General features: G+C 38.5%; 1 protein-coding gene across 2 annotated transcripts; it reads right to left on the bottom strand.

Annotated features, from left to right (window-relative positions):
• Positions 1-2,668: 2,668 nt before the first annotated feature.
• Positions 2,669-17,415, bottom strand: LOC137841268 (killer cell lectin-like receptor subfamily F member 1). 2 transcript variants are annotated; one of them, XM_068654003.1, is made up of 7 exons: positions 17,162-17,415; positions 10,918-10,995; positions 9,658-9,756; positions 8,590-8,730; positions 7,389-7,537; positions 6,529-6,641; positions 2,669-5,851 (listed from the first exon to the last, which is right to left on the bottom strand). In XM_068654003.1, exons 1-7 carry the CDS (start codon positions 17,241-17,243, stop codon positions 5,719-5,721), a joined length of 795 nt encoding a protein of 264 aa, XP_068510104.1. In that variant the 5' UTR covers positions 17,244-17,415; the 3' UTR covers positions 2,669-5,718. The 2 variants fall into 2 exon arrangements, with proteins under 2 accessions (XP_068510104.1, XP_068510109.1); XM_068654008.1 differs by lacking the exon at positions 10,918-10,995 and having other exon boundaries at positions 17,162-17,411.
• Positions 17,416-18,014: the final 599 nt, after the last annotated feature.

Here is an 18,014-nt window from a genome sequence, read left to right as displayed (position 1 = left end):
ATCTTTAAAGATAACGTTGGGGTTTACATGAAATGACATTTCATGCCACCACCCCAGAAAACATTTCATTTTCTAACAGTTTAAATCTTTTTAAACCCTTCAAAATATGTCAGATTTAACAAAGCATTTAACTAAACTGGTGAAGTAGTCCTCTGGAAATGCTGAAACAAGCATAGTGAAATAAAAACAGTATAGTAAATTTGGGGGGAAACACGGAGTTTTATGCAGTTTGTTCTTACAAAGTTTTCAGAGCATTTATATTATTGAAATTCTATAGGTATATTTTACAAATTTGATAGAATTTGTGAGGGATAGGGGGTATTCTTGTACCACATTTTATCTTCTTTAGTGAGCTGATTTACCCAGAAATTCTTTTTAAATACAGAATAATGGCACTCTTGTGTTTTTTTTGTTTTGTTTTGTTTTTTCTCCATCAATGCCATCTATATGTAGAGTCCAAATATTGAAAATTTTAGTTCTTAAAGGAGGTTTTGAAGAAACCATGAGCACAATGGGTTACAATGAAAGCGCTTTTTGACTCTTAATGGGTGCAATTAGCATCTTTGTTAATACCCAATGTCTGTCATGCTAAGAACTGAAGGGGCGGGATATGAACTCGCTTTACTCACAGTGAGGTTAATGAAGTACTACAATTAAATGCTTTTTTTTTTTCCCTTTTAAATCTGTAGGATTACACAAGATTTAGTGACTGCAGAAAGTGTAGGTAAGGTCTTTGGTAAGACGCTACAAAAATATTTAATTACATTAGTAATAGCTAGGATGTTTGAATAACAGATACTTCATAAGTATTGTTAAAATCACCACTGATTTCAGAGAAATTAGCTCAACATGTGTTATGGTTTCAGCTGGAATAGAGTTAATTGTCTTTATAGTGGCTGGTATGGTGCCTTGTTTTGGATTTAGGAGGAAAATAATGTTAATAACATAACAATGTTTTAGTTGCTGCAGAGCAGTGCTTACACTATATCAAGGACTCTTCTGCTTGCCATGCTGCTCTGCCAGCAAGGAGACGGGGTGCACAAGAAGCTGACCCAAACTGGCTGAAGGGAGATTCCATATAATGTGACATCATGCTCAGCAATAAAAGCTGGGATAAAGGAGGAGGAGGTGGGGGATGTTTGGAGTGATGGTGTTTGTCTTCCCAAGAAGCCATTACGCACGATGAGCCCTGCTTTCCGGGAAGTGACTGAGCATCTGCCCACCCATGGAAAGTAGCGAATTAATTCCTTATTTTGTTTTGCTTGCATACGTGGCTTTTGTTTAACTAGTAAACTCTCTTCCTCCAAGCCCATGAGTTCTCACACTTCTACTTTTCTGATTCTTTCCCTTATTCCACCTGGGAAGAGTGAGTGAGCAGCTATTTGGTGCTTGGCTGCCTAGCAGGGTTAAACCACAACATGGTTTGAGAAATATTTGCCATAAAACCCAGCAATCCAGGAGTTGTCTACACTGCATATAGAAAGGTAGGCTCTAAGTACCCTGGAATAGCATGTTTTTTTCTCCATTGAAAAAAAGTATCTTGTTCATTTCAGACGTTTTCCTTGCTTTTCCTTCTCCATGTAGAACAAGTCTGTCCCTGCACACATGCTGAACTGAGTTTTTCTTCTCTCTCTCTCTCTCTCTTTTCTTTTTTTTTTTAACACAAGAACAACAGTTTTTCAAACGAGTCTTTAGTTGCTGATACTACATTCTGCAGGGGAAAGTTACGTTGTTTTTTTCGTTTGAAAGGAAGTCAGCAACGCTGATTGTGACATTCACTTCTTAATCTTTAGCTTTAAAGATCTTAAGAAAAGCTGTCGTGTTGTGCTTATGGAACATAGATACATCAAGCGGTTAGTATCTCAAAAGAGGATCTCTTCACCTTTAAAACTCTCACTTACATACGCCTACTACCTCCCTACCATCTTTGCGTGTCCATAATAAATGCACTGTTGGCCATCAGTGTCCATGGATGGATTCTAACACCACAACAGGTTTTTATTTGTGCAGGTCAGCAGAAGCCTGTAAATTTAATTTAATATTATTAGTTTTCTGAGGTCTTCAAATGTTCAATGAGTCTACAGCTGTTTGAGAGGTGAGTTGCAAAATATGGAGGGTCCTTTCTTGTGTAGATAGTTTCCCTGGTCTCTGAGTTTCAAGGCTCACATACTGCTGTATTCTGCCTTCTCTTTGTTTTCAGTGCAGCTAAGAACTCACTAAGAGCCACATGATGTGAGGGAGGGGTGTCAGTTTGTTGGTGTTATGAAATATATCATGAAACATTTGTTCTACAGTTGCAATCACGTGCATGGTAAAAAAGCGGTACTTCATGCCATGAGCTCACTTGTGAGCGTGTCTGTTAGTTACTCATCACAGGTTACAGACATTAACCACAGCCCTCCAGATGGGCACCACACATCTGGGGCAGGTATGAATCAACATACCTTGGAAACTGCATCTGCCTTTAATTATGTGCTCCACAGCAAACATGAGCTAAAGGCTTTACATTTTGAAAGCCATATTGGACTTACTTATCTTTCTTGATGCTAACAAGGTCTTTAATTCCAGTCTGTGCATTTTTTGTTAGAGTAGCATCTTTGATTTTAATGTTATGGTATTTTGTGGTTTGTCTTTTTTTCCACGCACGGTTCACCACACAGAGACAGTGTAAAAGCACAAAAAACTGTATTAAAAGCCTGGCAGCTTAGAAACTCTCCCTAACTGGTCCCAAAAGGGCCTTGGAGTGTCTTTTTCTAAAAAATATTGTATGATTCCATGAAACAAGGTAAGAATTCAGTGTCTTATTGTGGTAAGCACAATGTAGAAGAGTTAACTTTAGGGGCATTTGAAGAGATGCTGTCTGAAATAGAAAGGGTAAAAAAAAAAAAATTGCTTAAGCAACCCTGTCTGTAAGCATGGAAAAGTAGATTTTACACTAGTAGATTTTACACTAGTAGATTTTGCAAGGCAGCAGTTTGTATGTATGAGAATGCCTCAGCTCTGTGGCCCCACTGTCTGAGAATATGAAACTAGAGATTCACAGTTCAGTTTGAGCTTTTTGAATATTAGCTTTCACATCAGAAGTGTTTGATATTTTATCACATAGGACTCAGATGCCACACTGGTATTTTTTAATCAAAGCATACCAGAAGAGAAGGATATTGAAATGCAGTCTCCCTGTTTTGCTTCCCTATTGAACAGCCACAACTGCTGTGCTTCATGACTAATACAGTCAGTGTATCAGGATCAGTGAACAAGACTCAAACATACTGTGGAAGAGTTGGTTTTCTTTGCTTCAATAAAATATTCAGTTTGGACTGTGTTCATTTTTCGCTTGCACAAGTCTTTGTTAAATTAAATACACCAACTTGTTGTTTTGACTATAAGAAGTAGTGCCAAGTATCCAGCAGAGAAGAAACAAGGATGTGCTTTTCTCTTCTGTAGGGGAGCCACCTGTATAAGATTTGGTAACTCACCTCTCGATTTGAAGGAGGAGATCTTTTTCTACTCACTGCTGCTGTAATAATAAAACAAAGTTCACACACACAACTTCTCTTAGAGTCTGGAAATATACAAATAAATGGGATACAGTCTGCCATAAGAATCATCGTCTTTCATTTGGGTGAACTTGTGCAAAAAAGGGTTTGCAAAGCACTTCAGTGGGTGTTTGAGGTAGACAGAGGACAGCTGACCATCTTTGTATGGACAAGAGGAATTCAGAGGTCCCCCTAGCCCCTCAGTATTGTTACTGGACATAAAACTTGTAGAGCAGAAATTACGCACTCTAGTAGTGAAAAGAGCATTTGCAGGAATACAAAATTCATTGCTTGATTTGTACAATAGATCTGAGGTGCCACCTGTGGGGCTTGGTATGTTCAGAAGCAGCTGGTGTAAATAGGAATATACCAAAGGCAATGTGAGCCAAGAGCAGAGGACAAACCTTGCAAAGGCAATGCTCTCATCAACCAGGCACAGTCCCACGGGGGCTGAAAACAGCAGGTAGAGCAGGGTGCTGATAACAGTGTCCTTCAATGGTCCCAGGCAAAGCAAGTGATGAGGCAGGTCCAGGATCCACTCAGGGAATCCAGTCAGGAGCAACAGGGACAGAGACATGGCTACAGACAAGACTATAACGTGGGTGTAGAGTTCATCCAGGAGGCAGGGAAAAAGAACTGGAGACAAATTAGAACATTCTTAGAAGGAGGGATCCAGGAGGCAAGATACCAACAACAAAGGTTCAAGATCCATCCAAGAAATGAGGCAGGAAAGCAAGACTGGAGACAGTACATCTATGACATTGCCCAGGCAGAGACTGACCCCAGGCGTGAGACTGAATAATCTTGGGCCCATGGGAAGGAGATCTGGGTGGGAGTCTCAGGAGAGGCTTTCAGGAAGCTTAGGGCCTATTAGTGCCTTCAGGGCCCTGTGAATACCCAAGTGGAGGTACATGATTTTCAAACAGGAGGAAAGCAGTTTTATTACACCTCCACATCCATTTTCCCCTATATGTGTGTTGTTTGTTCGTTGTTGTTGTTGTTTTAATTTCCATGTTTACACATTACTTGCTCTCCTCATTATTGAACATGAGTCACTGGAAATATTTCAAAAGTGGTGCAAATATTTGCACTCTGGTTACTCATTTCAAAGACACATGCTAGCTAGAAATCTAGAGTAATTGTTACTCTTATTATACTAAGTTATTTGTAACAATTGGAACAAGTTACTTTCGTGACTTCTTTGAAATCTAATCGTGACATTTTTTTCATTTTTTTTTCCAAATATATTAATCTAAAAAAGATGGTAAGTCAGATCGCTCTTAGCATTTTTTCACTGTAGGTCCAGAAATAGTGTGGTGTCCCTGAAAATTGAGTGACCAAGCATCTTATTTACTGACTAGATCAACAGTCATTAATTTTACTTAACTTTAGCTTCAATATCTGATCACATCTCTCAGGCAGTACTTAGAGTTCCATGTCAAAGAGTTCGCAACATAAAGGGGCAAAATGTAGGAGGAAAGGCAGGCCACCATCTTCATTTCCTTGCTGCTGTTCCTCTGCAATCTTGTCTTATGGTCCAAATCTCTTCCTTAGCTCATAGCTTTGTATCAGGTCACAAGGTTCAACATTAGAAGAAGATGGGAGCCATCAGGCTATTAGCCACAAGCGTTATGGGTCACCTCATGCTTGATCCAGTATCTCTATACCCAGCAGCCATGCAGGTTGGCTCTGAATAAGTATGAGACACTGTCTAGTAAAATCATTTTCTTCCAGCCCTTCAGAAAACACCAAAATATTGAAACCCAAATAAAAAGTGCCTCACCAAAGTCTGCCTCAGGGACGTATACAAAAGCAGTGGGCTCCAGCACAGTCTTCAGCCCTCACAGGTGGCATCTTTCTTGCATATCATACAGATCATGTACACAGTGCTCATCCTCACATATCCTGTCTGTTCAAGAGCTGCTGCTACTGTCTGTCCATGGGAAGGCTCAGCACTCCCAGAGCCACACGTGCTGACTCACAGTCCTGTTGCATGATCTTCATGCTAACACTTGGCAACTTCTGAGTTCCCTGATTTTATCAGACATGGCCTTAGCAAGCACAGAATGGTAGAATTCAAATTTCTGCATAAGTCTCATAATATTTACATTGATTGATTGTTGTTTTGTCAGCAAAACGAGTCTCCTGACAAAAAACTCTGCCTATTGTTTGACAATTTAGCTTAGAGAGTCAACAATGTTGCATTCTTCTTACAGATCCACTTCTTTAAAGTCTGGCAATTATCCATTTGGATCGTATTTTTTTTTCTGTAAACAGCACAGTTCTCGTCAGTCCCAATTCTACTTGTAGCTAACCTGATGAGAGAACAAGAAGGATATAATGACTTGTCAGTTTTAAATTCAGTACTGGATAAAAACACTGGTAATATACTGGGTCAGGGTATTGGGGAAAGCACATTCAGTGACATGTTGAAGTACAGTTCTTCTACAATCACGCATAGGTGGAATGGGCACCCACAATAAATCCGTCTGGCCACTGAAGGATTGATTCTCATGAACATTACTGTAAGAAACGTGAGGAAAATCTCTGCATACAGCCATGATGATGAACCACAATGCAATGTAATAGTGAGAGGCAGAAGGACCCTTCAGCTGCACGAATCCTGGCACCAACTCTGTGTAATAGACATCACATTCAATGGAGGTGGTATGTACAGTCTACGCACTGAGAGTTCAGTGATGGTGATTTTTAATGGGAGAAGTGTGTAACAATTTCCCTTTGTAGTCATAAACACAAAAACTGTGACTGTGGTTGGTCTTGCAGCCAGAGGACAAATCTGCTTCCAGAGGTGCCCAGCAGGATCTGTTTAAACTGGTGGTGAAAGAGACAAAAAATAGGTGCCTGAGACTGCAGGACTAGGTCTATACTTTGGGAAAAGAGCTTGGGCTCAGAGTTATATTTCCATGCAGAGTAACACACCTTTGCTTTTGCCAAAGATGCCTTCCCCTTCAAACCCGCAACCAGTAATCACCTGTTTTCTTTTACTCTGGGATCTCCAAGCAAATTCCGTTGTTTCTTCTCATCTTCCACCTTTGACCCAATCCATATATATTTGGTATCTTTCTCTTTATTATCTATAAATTCCTGTGGAACAAGCAGAAATATGTTATCCAGCAACAGTTTTTCTGCTGTGTTCAGGTCCCTGTCCTGTCCCATACACAGCTTTCAATGCAGTCCCTCACATGAAGGGAAAGGGCAAGGATACAGCTACAGCAAAGCAGCCCATTACAGTGGCTTACACACATGACCACCCACAGAAATTTGATTTAGGCTGATGCTCAGACCAATTAGCTTCTTGCCAGCTGTCAAAAAAAACCCTCAACAACTGGAAATGGCCTCAATGATGTTTCACACTCTAGTGAGCCAGACTACAAACTTTTAAGGTAAAGTCTTGTTCCTCAAAGAACAAAGAGTTTCTTAGAAGAGCCATGACCTGCCATTTAGTCATACCCTGATATTCACATTTCCAAAGAAAAATGGGATGGAGGTTTGACTGTTTGAATTTCCATAGTCAAATAGTAGTCAAATCAAACCTCTCTTCTCAGAGCCAAGTATTGGAGATGAGTGGGAAGCCCCAGCATTTCCTCCTCCCAGTCAAAACTGTGGTGGTTTCCACACTTGTTCCTCTTGTGCTTCTCTCTATTTCTTCTCTTGACTCTCTCTGAAATGAAGTCCTGTCCATAGGGAGTCAGATGCTCTGCACCTGATAAGGTTCTTGCTTGGCTGTGTGTACACCTGATATTTGGGCAGCAGTTGGAGGTTCACCTGGTGAAATGTTTGGCTAAGGTAGATGCTTGTTGTGCATTTTTTTAGGGCTGCTGCAAGACTTACCATCTCAATTTCATCTTCAATGACAAGAAGCTGGGATTTCTTAGCTAGACAGTTTCTTTGGCTGTCATCCCAGCTTACAGCCTCCTCAGAGAAGTAGTAACACCTTCCCCTGTGTAGTTGCCACCCTGGCGGACACAGCTCACATGTTTCTGTAGATGGAGAGAGGGAAACATTAGCTCACACCATTACTTGTTCCAGTTGCCCTGTAGCATTTTATGTTCATGTGCCAGGCTGGCTGGTCCAAAAGCAGTCAACCTTTACTCCAAAGAGTGGGTTCACCAGTAGCGGAAGGTTGTGAGGTTTGAAGGCTTCTCTGTCACTCCTGTTCTCAACTTCACAATCCCTTGCCTTGATGCTATGCACTTGTGCATTACCACTGCACAACTCCTCGCTCTCCCCTCCCTGATGGATATGCCAGGTGGATATGCACAGGGAGAACCTAGAGGGCTGCGAAGACATTCATTCCCCTGTTGAAGTCCTTGTGAAGAGATACCATGCTATAGGACATGATGCAGAGTGTGTAGATATTACATATGAGGTGACTGAAAACCACAGATACTTTATTGAGGTCCAAATTATGTCTATCAAGCTGAATAAAGAGTTAGAGTGAATTGAAGTGAATGCTGTCATTTGCAGATACACTCTCTGTTTCACTCACAGCATCTGTGAGGAACATCCCTCACATTTTCTGTCCTGGTTTCCTTTAATGTTTCAAAGTAACAGTGTCTATATATATATATATTTTTTTTCTCATTACAATCAACACTCAGAAATGCATTAATGTTAACTAATAAATAATAGATCCATGGTGAAAAGACCAGTAAGGTCTTCCCCTTCATGATTCTTGCAAAAGGGTAGGAAAGCTAAATCCTACCCACTCTTTGCAAACAGTTATTGTCTGGAAAGTGTTCTCTAGGATACAGGGAGGCTATAATAGATGACATTTCTGATAGCAGCCTTTGACAGAAAGAAAGGTCAAAGAAAGTACTGAAAATTGTATGTACCAAATAGTGCAAAGCTGATGTCATTAAAATGTTAGTGTAGATCCAGTCACCACTTCTCCTATGGAGGAACACCGTGCTCCCCGGGTAGTACCAGTGATTTCCCATAAATTGTGGGCTGTCATAGAAATGGGAACAGAGACAACAGAAGTGTGCACACAGCACATCTTTCATAGTGTGAAAGGACTAACTTTCCTCACCTTCTCCATCTTCACACAGTTCCTCCATTAGCCATTTCAGGACCACCACCGAGACTGTTTTCTCTGAAGAAACGTGATTGTCAGTGTTATTTAGACCATACTGGGAAAAAAAATCTGATTTTTCTGCTCTGCCTTCCAAAACTTGAAGAAACAAAATAGAATAAAAATAGAGATACAGATTATGATTAACAACATTAACATTATGATTAACAACAGGGTCAAGGAAGTACAGTCTTTGTATACAGTGTTATACTGTAACTGTGAGATGTGTGTGTATATGCATGCGGAGGGGTATGAACACTCAATTGTGAGTACATTCGGTGAGTATAACTGTCTGGCAAAGGGTGTAGCTGCTGAATGATATGGTGAGTACAGGAAGGTTTATGCCACATCTGATAGCTGGATGTATAAAGAATAAATGATATTTTGGTAGGAATTTTTGTTGGGGAAGTGTGTGTTGTGTTTTGTTTTTTTTCTGAAAATTTTCAAGGCTATTTTCTTTTAGGAAATTAATATATTCTCTGGAACAGTTCTTAAATAACTAGAACATGATCTGGGCTGTGATATTACTGGTACCAGGATGTCTGATTAAATGAAACAACCTGAAGTCTGTTTTTGTTTGTTTGTTTGTTTTGTTTTGTTTTGTTCTTTTTTTTTTTTTTTAATTATTTGTTCAAACCCACAAAGTAATTAATAGAAATAGACTCAAAGTAGCACCACAGATGCAACGTTTAACTCATAATTCAGGAAGGTCAGACGCTCCGATTATTCTAGTGATTTGAAGTCTGCCTCTACAGCCTTTCAGCATCATTGATGATGACATAGACTGCAGCAATTCTCCTTCATCTGTGCTCTGTATATTAAATGTCAAGTAGGAAATGTTCCCTTTGGAACACCACATCTATTTTCCTGTATCTGTGTATAACCTGACACCTTTAATGTGATGCTAAGGGAAAGTGTTTTTTTTTGTTGTTGTTTTGTTTTGTTTGTTTGTTTTGTATCATTGTTTTTGTGAGGTTTAACCATGCCTATAATGAAGAGATGAAACTGATGGTAGGATTTACTCACATTGCTTTGCTAGCACAGCCATGGTGACCAGCAGAATGAGCACAAGAAATCCCAGGGCCAGTGCCACATAGAACCAGGTTGAGCGCTGCTGTTTGCAGCCTGGAAAGACAAGGGGAAGAGTGGCTTAAGCAATTTGCACTACAAAAAATAGCACTGCCTTCATGTATGACTGTTTCTAATGTGGAAACAACAGAGAAATCATGTAAAATAACTGCTGTTTGTAGTATGTGGGGACATTTTACTTATCAACAATTTGCATCTATTTTGCTTAGGTGAAAGTGAAGTTGAAAGATCCTGTTGTCAGAAAAAGCACATGATTTTCAGCCAGTTATTCCATTAAGAATTCTCTTTTTCTCTTTTGAGATAATTTTTTCAAGCATTGCCTATTCCCATCTACCCACTCACACCCTGCAAAGCCCTGCAGAGCAATTCCAGGGAGATGTCAGGAATGATCAGTGGTATGCTCTCTGACCATGCCCTCCTGTGTTAAAGCGCTGGCCATGTGGCTGAAAGCTAACTTACCCAAACTCACATAAAAGGCAAAGATCCCACACTGACCTCACAGCACAGAGAAATACAGTTGGTCAAGCATCTCTCCAGCCATTTGGCATTCATCAGTTTCTGGGAGTGTAATACCCAGGAAAAGGCAGGACTCGAGGAAATTTGGGGTCAAGGTGTTGTTTCCACAACCCACAGAGTTATGCTTTCATAACTACTTTTTTTCTGATCTTTCCAGGGTGAGATGAGAAACTGCCCTGTTCTCCAGCCTCCTGAGATATATTTGCAATGTTCCCTCTTAGCTCACAGAGCTTTGTGGTTCTGGCCTTGTTTTGCAAATGTCCTTCAGTAGAGAAGGTGACACCCCTCAGGGCACAGACTGCAAGTAGAGAGCTGGGACTGCAAATAGTGCTCTGGGTATTAGGCTACTTCCCAAGCTTCCCTACAGCTGCTCCTGCAGAGATACAGTTGAGTCTGTACTTATAGGAGGGTTCTTCAAAGAATGCAGAATTTTATTTTCCTTTACTAAATTTTTAGTTCAGGGCACAAAGGCACTAAAAATATTTTTAAAATCTTTTTCAGTATCACTTTTACAGGATAATCTGAAAACCCAGTGAAAAGAAACGTGACCATGTGAAATGAGAAATCAATTCCTTACTGGGAGATTGTATGTAAAGATTCTTGATAATAGGTTTTACTGTTGGGTAATAGGAAAGACTAAACTATAATTAGTAACCAACAACCAACAAAATAGTACAATACCAGAAACGGAAATCTCTGATCTGCTGCACCCTTTGGGTTTCGTCTTCATGCGCAGTTCAGCATACGTGATCATGTTTCCTGTAAGGAGTAGGGAAATGCTAACATTTGTGGTTGAATGAGCCATTAAGTGGAGAAAGAAGAAAGAATTATACAGGAGACACAGAATCCATGTAAAAAGGGACATGCATTTCCAGAGCTGCTGGTTCAGCTTTTTTTTTTTTTTTTTTTTTTTTTTTTTTTAAGAAACAACAGGCAAGATGATGACTTACCATTTCCTGCTGCTGTCAGGAAGTAACTAAAAACCTCCTCCATAATCTTTGCTTGAACTAATTGGGTGCTGTGTGGCTGTACCAGGAGGCAGCCAGGCTGATGTTTCATTAAGACCTGGGTACCAGCCATAGAAAGTTTCCCAGTGTTGCCAAGCCATCTCAAGAGGTACCATAGGGACTTTCTGGGCAGCAGAGCTGTGATTGCTTTGCAAAGCAGGTGGACCGCAAAGGGAAAACTGCAATTCACAGAAATACTTCTGCAGCAAGGTGGTTCTGGGGAACATTCTTGGCTTGTGAATTTTTATGCTAGAGCATTATGTGAAGTCTGTATTAGCAGAGGAATGGACCTGCTGATTTAAGGCATCCCTTTCCAAATGCACATTGCCAAAACAAAGCAAAACAAAGCTAATTTTATGGATAATATATTGACCTTTGGTACATTGATCTTCTCTCCATAAATAGTGGGTTTTAATGAAGCTGAATCAAGAATAAGCTTCTGTGCTACATGCTTGGTTTCTGATCATTGGGTTTTTAAGAAGTACTTTGTGTTGTACATAGTCTCACTGGTCAGAGAAGAACTTGGCAAAAAAAATGAAGAGAGTTTCATTGGGATGAAATGAGGTAGCATTTGATATGAGTTGCTGAAGTGTGGAGAGGTTTAATATAAGAAAAATAATGAGGAGTACTGAATGGAAAATGAGGTTTATTCATAGAGGTAAGATCTCCTATGTTTTAGAGAACATTGCCTAATCCATTTTGCTGTTTGATGTGTTACAATTTATTGGCTCAGTGAACTACAGAAAATTTCTAAATTACATTTAACTGTAAAGATAAGTAGCTGTTTTCAGAAAGAAATGCTTGTAAGCATTTTTCTTCTTAGAATGTAAATATTTTTCAAAGTACAGTAGTGGGAACGTCTAAACATTTACATGCACTACCCCTATAAATGGAAACACTTTTTCCAAAATACATACTTCAGAAAGTGTATTACTATTGCTAAATATTTTCTCTCCCAAATAAAGGTACTTTCCTTTAAAACTTGAAGAACACATTTCAAACAGTATAAATAATTTTAAAAAATCTTAGCCATGTAATCTGAAAGTTTCAAAAGGGATTATTTCTATTATATTGCTGTATTCTATTATATATGTGCTGTATTGGCACATGACCATTTGAATGTCAAGTCCTCAGAAGTCAGCAAGTGGTTTGAAAACACCACGTAACCTGAATTTTGCCGGATGCTTACACACCCCTACCTAGTTCAGCAATAAGGAGCCCTCGTTCTAGGTGGAGACCTCTGTCACTTACTAAAACTGAAATTTCACTTCTTTTCTGTATGCAAATCATCAAGTGCAGAAAGATATTTCTATTTACTGGAAGCTTCTACTTTGTGAATGTGCAGATTGGGAGTGCTCCTGGCAGTTCATTCACACCAGAAAGTCAGGCTTTACAGCAATTGTGCTCTTGTGGTCTACAAGAAACCAGGCTGAATCTCAGCCAGCAGTGTGTCATTATCACAGTGGTTCAAGCCACCAGCGTGGTTCAGTTTGGAGAGCCCTGACTTGCAGGGGAGGGAAAGTTTCTGTGCTGCTCCACTTGCTGCTGTTGGGGCCATGGCTGGAATGTTGTGTCCAGATGGGGGCCACCCAGTTTAGGGAGTCTGGGGAAGCTGGAAAGAGTCCAGCAGAGGGTGGATGATAAGATGGCCAGGGGCACAAGTAGATAGGGGGCAAAATAAATGCAGCCTACAAATATTTGTAGGATAGTTAGATGATAGAATTGAACTCCCAATTTTTTTTTATTATATTATATTATATTATATTATATTATATTATATTATATTATATTATATTATATTATATTATATTATATTATATTATATTATATTATATTATATTATATTATATTATTTTATTTTATTTTATTTTATTTTATTTTATTTTATTTTATTTTATTTTATTTTATTTTATTTTTCTAGATGAAATGCCTTGTATGTAATCAGTTATGGGCAATAATCAGGTTGCTCTCAAACATTTCTTGAATACACTAGGAAGTGCAAACTGTCTTTTGTTAGAAAACTGATGTATTTATGTAACATTTTTCTACTTTTAGATGTGTTTTTAAGCACATGCAATGTGGTAGCACCTGCTAGTCCATCAAAGCATGTGCACAGATAGTATCACCAACTCAACATGACCTGCTAGAGCATTCAGAGCTCTAGGTCAGAGCTTGTCCTGATTCAGAGCACCTGACCAACTGCTGAAGTCCAACAGATTGTGTAATGACCTAGCGCTGACATTCAAGTTGGAATAGGATCACAACAAACTCATTTCTGGCACTCTTCTGGATGCAGCCTCACAAGTTTATATCCATAGACATGTTTTATTCCTACATTGTGGTAAACAGTGTTTAAACACTTTGTCCACTCCATCATGTTTATCCCAATAGTTTTCAATAACTGAGTTTTTCTTATCATTTGCAAACTAATTGGTTCTTTGTGACTGTGCCACCAGTGATTTCTTTTTTAAAATCTTTTTCTGTATCCTAATAAAATATACTCAATAAATAACCTTTGAGATAAGAATAGTAAATGGGAGAACTCCAAGAAACTCTGCATAATATGACCAAAACAAATCCAGCTCTCACAGATAAAGAAAAGACAAAAAAGAACTGGGCCCTGGATCTGGAAATATACATTCACACCCAAATCCAAATTTTACATATTTAAAATACCTACTCAACTTCTGCAGAGCCTTGGCAGACATTCAGCCTCCAGCATGTTTATCTTTCATATGCACCAAATCTTGACAGCAGCTATACTTCAGCAGGAAAAACTAGCTATGCCCCTCACCCATACTATTTTAGTATCTACTCTAGTAAATTACATCTAATAAAGCTCATACATAATGCAGCCAGGAGGAGGTGGGCATGTTTGACTTTCCAATAGCCCAGTAATTTGAGGTCTTACCTAATGTTTGGGAATCCACAACTTGGAGTATTCATATGCTGAATTTGCAGTGGTGACTCAAGCCAGCTCTCCTTCCTCCCTGGTAAAATTTTAACCCGGCCTATCTTAAAACTGCTTCTTTTTCTGCAAGATAGCCAGATATCCCTGGCCAAGAGCAAGACTGGCATAAGTCTGGCAAAGGGGCGTTTGTGGGTAATAGGCATCATCCAGTGGACATTTCATTGTTATCACAGTCAGCATAGAGCCAAAGTGAGAGCTTGTGACACTTGACACAGACAGTCCCATCAGCTGGTAGTTAGTGCATTCACCTTGGAGCTGAGACCCTCTCCATGAAAACTGGTTTCAAATGCTGTCTTCAAACTGGAGAAGGCATTTAAACTTCTTCGTGTAGGGTATGACGACGAGTGAGACATGCTAGTAGCATGTCTGGTATGCAGAAGCTGTTCTGTCCAAAACAGCCTCGAGCCCAGCCCACACTGGAGAGAAATTCTCCTGGCCTGTAGGGAAGGATCTAACACACAGAAATGGCTGAATGAGCAGCATCTTGGGTCATTGGTCCTCTCTATTGGCTGCTTTTGGCAGTTCCTAGCTCGTTATGTTGGGTTTGATGGATCACAAACTCTTCCTCATTAGCTCTAAAGAATTGTTGAGCACATCAGTAAGGGGCCGCTATGCAGTGGGTTACCTTAACGCTAATAACTGCAGTATTTACAGTTAGTTTAAGCATGTTTCAAGAACATTGGTCAACATCTCTGTCACATTTCATGTTTGTTTTTTCTTTTTTCCCTGAATTTTTAAAAATTACAGAAAATGCTGGGGATGTATTTATGTTTTCTCCTATTCTTCCCATGGTAGAAGCAACTGTTTTGCTTTTGCTTGGCCTCTTGGGGTAAAAGAATACTTGCCAGCTGGATGAATATATATGAATTTCAGTAAAAATGTTAAAACTTAAAGGAAGGAATAAGCTGCTGAAATCATTAATTTGAATTTTCTAATGCATGATAATACATCTCAAGGTTTTGTCCACTTTAATTGCAATAACATCTATGTTAGCATATGTCAATGAAGAAGACAGAACTAATTGTCATTAGGGACTATTTCTAGCATATTCTAAACTTATACTAGGGAGCTGAACTCTATGATCCTTGTGGGTCCCTTCCAACTCAGGATTGGAACTATGATTCTGTTCTATGATTCTATGGTGATAGGTCTAATATTGCCTAATACTCTTTAGTGCTTCTTTCATTTGTGCAAAAGTAAGTAGAAAAAATATTGCCGATAGATTTCAGACTTTAAAAATAACAGAAATCTTAACAACACATTTAATTAAGACACACATCAGACTTGTAAATGCAAGCCCAGTTGAATAAAATGTGTTTGAATACAACCAGATGTTATGGTGAAGGAAGATGATACTGGGATCTATAAGTAGTGAAGGAAACACTATTTAAGATATTTTATCTGTATAATTAAGACAGCACACCTGAGACTTGTAGTAATACTGAGTATATATATTTCTGATGCCCATATTTTGTAAAGGAGATGCAATCATTGGTGGATGTACAAAAGATCCACAAAAATGACTGGAGTTATTTAGAAAGCTAATTACAATGAACGATGTAAAAGCAAAAGGAGAATCAGAGATGAATTAACTACTGTGGCTAGTAATTTAATGTGAGAAATCACAGAGTGCTAAAATCTATTAAAGGTTTAACAAGAACTATCTAGAAAGTAATGAGAACTTCCATTGGAAATTAAAGCCTGGCTGATTCAAAATCAATATTTCCTTTAGAGAGTACGATCAAGGAACACATCTGGATGTCTTCAAATCAGGATTTGACACCAGTCTCCCTTTGCAAATAAATTATATCACCCTGGAAACTGGGTAAAATTCTGAGCGAACCCTCTGTGCTTTGCGCTGTACAAGTTACACCAGTTCAAACAGCCTCTGTGAATGTACGGATAGAAAGTGTAAGGTAGGTTATTCAATTAGGTATCTAATTCAAGTGAACTCATTTTTATCTTTCAGATAAAGCTTTTGCAAAAATATAAAAAGTAGTTTATAATTTTTTTAAGAGCATTCAGAGCATCATCAGCATTATTTATCTTCACCGTAAGCATAATATTTTCTAAAAATGCTCATTATACAATGCTTCTAAATATATTAATTTCTAATGATCATTGAAAGCATGAAAATATCATCTTATGACCTTTATGCATTTTCTGTTTGCTCAGGTGGTGGCAGACCTTTATTGTGATTCTGGGAAAATCAAAGAGGAAGAGCAGTAGGGTTTTAGGAGTCATTCAGTATTTCCTTTAGTAACACTGACTGTACTTTCGACTGGCACTAGTTTTCTGATTAAGTTTAGTATCCTCTTTCCATGAAAACGTCACAAAATGCATTGGTCTGATTTTTTGGGCTAGGTTAATTTGGTGGAGCATATCCTAACAGTTTTCAAACATAGCGTACATATTAAAAATAGTGACCTTTGTTTAAAAAGCTGCAACTTTTTTTTTTCTTCTTGTTCTGTTACTTAAAATAATAGCCCAGAACTGAGACAGAGCTCCATAGCAATACTGACCTAAGAGCAACTTCTCTGATTTGTATCTCATGAGGTTCTCTTCCACAATCTGCAACTTCTTGCCCTTCTCATGACTTCTGCACACAGCATGTTATAGCATTCTTTTAGTATCAAATGACAGAAAAGAAGAAGAGAAGAGAGGAGAAGACAGAAGAAGGAAAAAAAAGAAAAGAAGAAAAGAAAAGAAAAGAAAAGAAAAGAAAAGAAAAGAAAAGAAAAGAAAAGAAAAGAAAAGAAAAGAAAAGAAAAGAAAAGAAAAGAAAAGAAAAGAAAAGAAAAGAAAAGAAAAGAAAAGAAAAGAAAAGAAAAGAAAAGAAAAGAAAAGAAAAGAAAAGAAAAGAAAAGAAAAGAAAAAAAAAAGAGAGGGAGAGTGAAACAGAGGGAGAGAAAACAGTGTTTGTCCAAAAGCTGATTAGAGGTTTTACCTGGAACTGAAGTCCGAGAAGGCGTGCGTGGTCTTTCCCTGGGTAGCATTGCTACATCTACATACGTGATATCACCTGCCATTGATGAGCAAATCCCTCTGAGTTATGGCAAGAGCAGGTTTAATACAGTGGGTTGCATCCTGTATTAGCTTTGCCTGCCTCCAGAAGTATACATATGCTGTGCTATGGCTCTGAGGAACGCTGAGAAAGAGATAAAAGGAAGGAAGTTACTTCTTTCAATACAGCTTCAAAGCCTGTTTTCAGCCACCATTCTGTCTCTTCTTTATGATCTCTTGCCCTTCAGAATGCAGGAGAAAATGAAGAAGAAAAGATAAATAAATAAAAAACACACTATTTTTATTAATATAAAATGGCCCAAACAGAGGAAAGTTTCTATGAATACACAAAAAATGTACTTACACAAGTACAAAAGCTCTTCTGGTTCACACAAAATAGCTAAAGCAGTACAATATGGCTTGTGGATGTATTAGACTACTGTTAGTGATCTTTACGTAACTTATTTACCTAAAAGGAAGAAAAAAAAGATATGTATCAGTATAAGACATTTTGGGGCTAACGTAATTACAACCACAGCTAATGCTTTTAAAATGCAATTCAGATTTGAACCCACTCAATCCACTAATTGTTTAATAACTGAATTTAGGTTATACTAACAGTGCAATACATTTAATTCAAAATAAAAAGTAATACAATCAATGTCTTTTACAAGAGTGTTTGAATGCTTTTATATTGCTCTATCAGTAATTACTAGGATCAGAGTTGCTGTTCATTAAGTGGTTTGAGCTGTTCCCTGTTTGACACTAACTCCACAGTCAGAAAGTCTGAGTAGCTT

The sequence above is a fragment of the Anas acuta genome, chromosome 1, assembly GCF_963932015.1.
Source record: "Anas acuta chromosome 1, bAnaAcu1.1, whole genome shotgun sequence".
Classification (NCBI taxonomy): Eukaryota; Metazoa; Chordata; class Aves; order Anseriformes; family Anatidae; genus Anas; species Anas acuta.
Note: the sequence above shows the minus strand (reverse complement) of the source record. Positions and strands in the feature narration are given on the sequence as shown.

Excerpts from the sequence above, each read along its gene's own strand:
- LOC137841268 (XM_068654003.1), bottom strand. The coding sequence starts at position 17,243 with ATGGCAGGTGATATCACGTATGTAGATGTAGCAATGCTACCCAGGGAA. Across the intron at positions 9,757-10,917 it reads ATCAGAGATTTCCGTTTCTG|GCTGCAAACAGCAGCGCTCA; the intron begins GTATTGTACTAT and ends TTGTCTTTCCAG. Across the intron at positions 8,731-9,657 it reads GGCTGTGCTAGCAAAGCAAT|TTTTGGAAGGCAGAGCAGAA; the intron begins GTGAGTAAATCC and ends TGTTTCTTCAAG.